General features: G+C 51.7%; 1 protein-coding gene across 1 annotated transcript in view; it reads right to left on the bottom strand.

Moving 5' to 3' along the window:
- Positions 1–241: 241 nt before the first annotated feature.
- Plekho2 (pleckstrin homology domain containing O2) overlaps positions 242–5,613 on the bottom strand; it is a 27,777-nt gene continuing 22,405 nt past the window's right edge. The window contains exons 5-6 of the mRNA XM_028752339.1: positions 5,213–5,311; positions 242–3,615 (exon numbers count right to left, since the gene is read on the bottom strand). Coding sequence (XP_028608172.1) covers positions 2,602–3,615; positions 5,213–5,311 — 1,113 coding nt within the window. The 3' untranslated portion in view covers positions 242–2,601. The remainder of the gene's footprint in view (positions 3,616–5,212; positions 5,312–5,613) is intronic.

Here is a 5,613-nt window from a genome sequence, read left to right on the forward strand (position 1 = left end):
ACACAACAGCTGTGACACATCCATATCCTTAGTGCTGGAAAGGCTGAGGCAGGAGGATCCAAATTTAAAGCCAGTTTGTGCTTTATATCAAGATTCTCTGTCTCAAATTAAAAATGGGGATGACGAAGAATGGTAGATCTCTGAGATTCAGGCTAGCATGGTCTACATAGGCAGTTCCAGGACACCCAGGATTATATAGTGAAACTGTTTCAAACAAAACAAAAATAACAAAACCACAAAAAACTGGGCAGTGGTGGCACATGCCTTTAATTCCAGCACTCTGGAGGCTGAGGCAAGAGAACTGCTATGAATGTGTAGCCAGCTAAGGTTACAGAATAAAAAATAAGTAAGTACTGGGTGTGATGCCTTTAATCCCACAACTTGGAAGACAGAGGTAGGAAGACCTCTGTGAGTTTGAACCCACTGGTCTATACAGTTTGAACTGATCTATACAGTTCTCTGTGTCTACAAGTCTATATGAGTTCTACAACAACCAGGACTATATGGTGAGACCCTATCTTGTAAGAAAGAAAGAAGGAAAGAAATAAAGAGAGAAAGAAAGAACCTGAACAAATATTATACCAACTTTACATCTGCTATTGTTATCTCTGTATAATCCAAATCCAGGCTGGTCTGGAACTTAAGAGATCCACCTGCCTCTGCCTCCTGAGTGCTAGGATTAAAGGCGTGTGCCACCACTGCCCAGCCTACATTGACCTTTTTTTTTTAAGTACATATTTAGGTGTTTAAAGGACCATGAGAACTACCTTTCTGGAACTGAGTTTGGAAGGCTGGTGATGCCACTGGCCGACTGCCACGCCACAAGTCCTTTTCTCCCTGGGGTCCAGCCTCAGGCTCCCGTAACAACATACAGGCCTGGGGCAGAGAAGTTCCATAAAATGAGATTTATTGCCAAATTTCGAGAAAGATGGATCCTAAGCAGAAGACACTGGATGCCTCCCTCCATGGTGGTAGGAAGGCAGTCCTGTGTCGTCCCCATCCCTCCTCCACCCCACCAGCATAGGAACCAATGTCATTGGCCACTAAGGCAGTAACCCCAGAACTACCTGCCCGACTAGTCACTTGACAGCACAGACAGGCTCTAATTCCTGGTAGCAGGTGACTTGCAGAAGTACAGCACCCTTGTTGCTGTAGAGGATGATTGTTCCCGAGGGAAGATGGGGATCAGGACTGAACACCTGAGGACATTCTCGCTCTTGTACAGGAGATGGAGGGAAAGGCGGGCTAGCGTAGGAGCCCAAGGAGTGTAGTTTGAGGCTAACAGTGGGGGTGAAGGGCAGCTCTCGAGTCAAGACACTGCTGTTTACTTGGCCCCTGCCTGCTACCCACAGCTAAAAAGGGACAGTACAATAATGAAGGCATCAACCTGCACTGGTTGGCAGGCTTTGGTGGGCACAACTGGCAGCTGGGAATAAGGTGAGTGGAAAGGCATTGGGTTGCTGGGACCCTCCCTTCTCTTCCAGCAACAAAGTGCACATGCAGAATCCTCAGGGCAGATCCTTCCCCCCAGCGAGGCTCCAGACTCAGTTCTGTTGGCTGCTGCAGTGTGCTGGAGCTCAGAGAGCAAGAGACAACGAGGAAGGGAGGAGGGAAGGGGAGGAGAGAAAACACTTCTCTCACTAGGAAATAAAGGAGGGGCAGCCCACTTAGGGGCCTAGTGGGTGGATTGTAGTCACAGATTCCAGCATGTGAAGAAAAGGGATGGATTTCAGAGCGGTTCCAGCTGAGGAAGAACCACAGAGACAGATAAATCCTGTCTGGGAGGCACGGAAGGCGGAGTGGGGGCGGGGCCTCTAGAGGTTGATTAATGATAATTTCATACAGGTTTTTCAGATGCACAGGACACTCTAGGGTTTTCATCTTCAGGAATGTGCAAGGCTGGACAGAAGCTGGCCCAGGAGCAGACACTATACCAGGAAGCCTGAGTTCCTCTTTCTCCCTGGAAGCCTTGAGATCTTTGCACCACAGCTCTCCAATGGGGTAGGGATGCTTCGGAGAACACCCTCGGTTTGCAGAAAGGGAAACAAACCAGAGTAAATAGCTCCTTCATCCAGACCCTTGTCCATCTTTAGGCTACAGCTAAAGGCCACATTTCACTCAGCTGATAGATGTCACATTTCATTACAGCCTGGACCCAAGACCCCTACAACTCCTCCTAAGTGGGTGTGGCTGGTGGGAAGCCGCCCAAAGACCAGAAGATGGGAGCCTCAGGCAGCTCAGCTGTGCTCTACCTAGAAGTCAGGAATGTAAACTGTTGGGGGTGAGAACAGAGCCGATGCCATCCTGGAAACTCCAAGCATGGTGCCAAAGCCCTGGGGAAGTCTACATCAACCACGTAGACCACAGGATGGTGCTCCATCCCAAGCCAAGAGCCTAGAGAAGAGGCCAGAACTGGGAGCCAGACAGATAGCCCCAGGCCAGAGTAGAGCAGAAAAGACATCAGTAGCCTCAAGTCCTGGCCAAACTTGATGTACCCAGTAGGTACAGCCTAAGCTGTAGCTCATTAGCAAGGCTGGACAGTAACAGATGCGGGTGCTTGGGGTGGGTGGGGAGGGAGTTTGTGCCTGGGGCTTGGCAGGCCTAGGGTGCACTTCTCCTGTAGAGAGTCACCAGCTCCTTCCGTTTCTGCATCAGCCCAGGGGTTTCTTGGTTCAGCTCTCCCAAATCCCTCATTTCCTGCAGGACCTGGGTGGCCTGCCTCAGTTGCTCTACAGCCTGGCTGAGCAACGACTCGGCACACACAGGTGGGGGTTCGCTGCCCAGCACCTGGTTCAACAATTTCTCTGTCTGTTTCGAAGCCACCTTGACTTCCAGCTGGGCCCGATACAACTTTTCCTTAGGCAGTCGTGGGTGCTGAGGGCTTTCTCTGAGTAGGTCCCCAAGGGAAGAGGAGCGAGGATGAAACTGGGATGGCAAGTCCCGGCAGGGTGGTGCTGAGGATGCTGCCGCATCCTCTGAGGCAGGTCCAGGGGTGTCCATGGCCTGTAAGGCAGACTCGGGACTATCATCCATGCCATTCACAGACACCTGTGTTGGGCCTGGGGAAGTGGTCTCAGGGGCCTCAGAACTCTGGGATGGACCAGAAGCATCCACCCCACTTATACAGGCCTTCATCTTCTCTGACAGGATCTTGGGAGGAGGTGCAGGGGGCTTTTTGCTCTCCCTGGGGGCAGCCTCTGGAGTCTCTGAAGAGGACAACTGCGTACTCTCAGGAGCTGAAGGCTCCTCTGGGCTGGGGTTCTCCCAGCTCACCTTCAGTTTCTCAGACAAGGTGCTGTTGGGGAGCCTCTTAAAGTCACTGTCCTCCTTGGCTGGGGTTTTGGCTGGGGTCTCTGCATCCTCTTGGCTCTCAGGATTGGCCTCAGAGCTTGATGAGTCAGGGGTTTGGGCTCTGTCTCCTGCAGGAGTCTCCTTGCTGTCCTCAGCTCCAGAGGTCTCTGGTACTGGGGAAGGCTTGACAGGAGGCATGAGGGCCCGAGGTGGCTCCTGAGGCTGGTCTTCACTGATATCACTGAGAGGAGCGAACACTGGTGGTCCACTGTCTGGGACATCAAGGTCCAGCCGTGAAAGCCCATCAGAAGCTGCACTGGCTACCTGGTGTGGGGGTAGTATTCAGATGTCATCTTGGATGGCTACTGTGTCATCCCCCAAACTGCCTACTTCACCTACTTCTGCTTGCCTAGAGACCTCTGACTAGTCTTTTAGCCCTTGACTTTGCCTGACCTTCCTCACAGTATGGGGACCTTCCCAGGGAGCCTCAGAGGTCATGAAGTAGGGCTAAGCAAGAAGTCGCTTCCAAGGTCCCTCAGATGGTGATCGGGGTGGGGTGAGTGGAGTCCTGGCTGAGACCCTCACACCCTTTTACATACACCACATGGTCTACCCAACATCTGTAACAGCTACTGGGGCAGGTTCCTCCCTAAGTTCCCACAGAGTCTCTTCTCTAAGGCTGGACTTGAACTTACCCCACATCTTCCTGTGGATAGCCCTTTCTCAGTATCTCTGTGACTCCTCTGTCAGCTGACAGATAAGAACAAGCTATCTAATATCAAGGACAAACCTTCAAACCACCCTGTGTTCTTCCTGCCTACGGTCCCTACTTTGGGGGTCCTCGAGGCTCTGTATCCCATGACAACCCTAAACTGACCCCTTTGAAACTATGCTGCAAGTGTGGCCACTTACCACACCTCAGTTCTTCCCTTGCTACTGTGGCACCAGGGCCTGTGTTGATGCCCCTGAGTCCTAAGCCCAAGTCACCTCAAGTCCACTTGTTTTTCCTCGCTCTGCTTGAAGGACTCTATCCTGGCCACCAGACCTCTCTTTTTAAAAAGCCTTCTCTTCTGCAGTAGCCATTGCTGGCGGCCATGAAATGTCTTATTTGCTGAGGATTTTTCCTGGCCCTTAAAGTCTCCCTCATCAGTTCTTTTAGAGGCTACTCCTTATCTCTTCCCCTTCCCACACCTCCCAAATTGCCTGTATGCAGCCCTGCGACATCTTTTGCTTCCTAGTGTGTATTACCATCCAGTTCTCTTTCCTTTCAAACTCTGGCAGAGCCTGGGACCCCTCTTCCTTTATTTCAGAACCCCGCACCTTCTTTCAACCCAAATCTACCCTACTATGACCTCGAGCTGATCCCTGAAACATCTCTCCGATCATATCCCTAACCCCGCCTCGTAGATGTCATAATTCTTCCTTCATCCCTAATCCACAAGCCAACGGAGCCCCTTGCACACCTAGACTGTTATGCCTGGTGCCTCAACTCACACCAGTTCCTCCAGCAAGAGTCCCTCTCACTTCCATCTGTCAACTGAAACCAGAGCTGTTGGATTTTAAGCTAGTGTCTGCTTAAAACCCAGTTACTCCTCCATGGTCCCTCTTGCCCTGATCTCCTGGACTTGTTCTACCACCGAACTAATCACAGCTAACTAGGAGGAATAGGACAGTTTTCCTGCTGGAAGTTGATCTCTAAGTCGCAGGTACTACCCCCACCAAGCCTGTTTCTCTGCTGTTCAAGGTGCCCATGTGAACCACAAATGAGAAAGGGCCCAGACATCTCTGTTGTCCTTCCTACACACATACCACTTAGCAAGCCCCAACTCCAGGTTAGCCCTGAGTGCTGATGGCCACCCCAAGGGCTTGGAATACCAGGGTCAGCTGACTTCCCATTATTGACGCTGAGGGAAGGCCTTACCTCCTTTAAATGGATTCTTGTTGGTGGCCGTCGCCGCTGACCCCCACGTACCCGGTTCCGTGTCACATGCTCTAGGGCACAGGTCTTGTCTACTTTTACCTGGGAAGAAGTTAGAAGCAGGTGAGTCTCTGACAGGTCTTGGAAGAGTAGGAAACACCTACTGTGTCCAGACTCAGAGTCAAGGTCTGCACCCCACATCCTCATTCAGCAGGCCCAGCACCTCCCCCCTCCATGTGCCTCCGTACTGGGGACCTCTCCTCTCTGTCTACACTGTCATAGGTGCTCCCTCTGCTTTTCTCTCTGTCTACACTGTCATGGGTGCTCCCTCTGTTCTGTCTGCATTGTCATGGGTGCTCCCTCTGCTCTGTCTGCACTGTCATGGGTGCTCCCTCTGCTTTTCT

This window comes from Grammomys surdaster, unplaced genomic scaffold, assembly GCF_004785775.1.
Source record: "Grammomys surdaster isolate TR1022 unplaced genomic scaffold, NIH_TR_1.0 125896, whole genome shotgun sequence".
NCBI lineage: Eukaryota > Metazoa > Chordata > Mammalia > Rodentia > Muridae > Grammomys > Grammomys surdaster.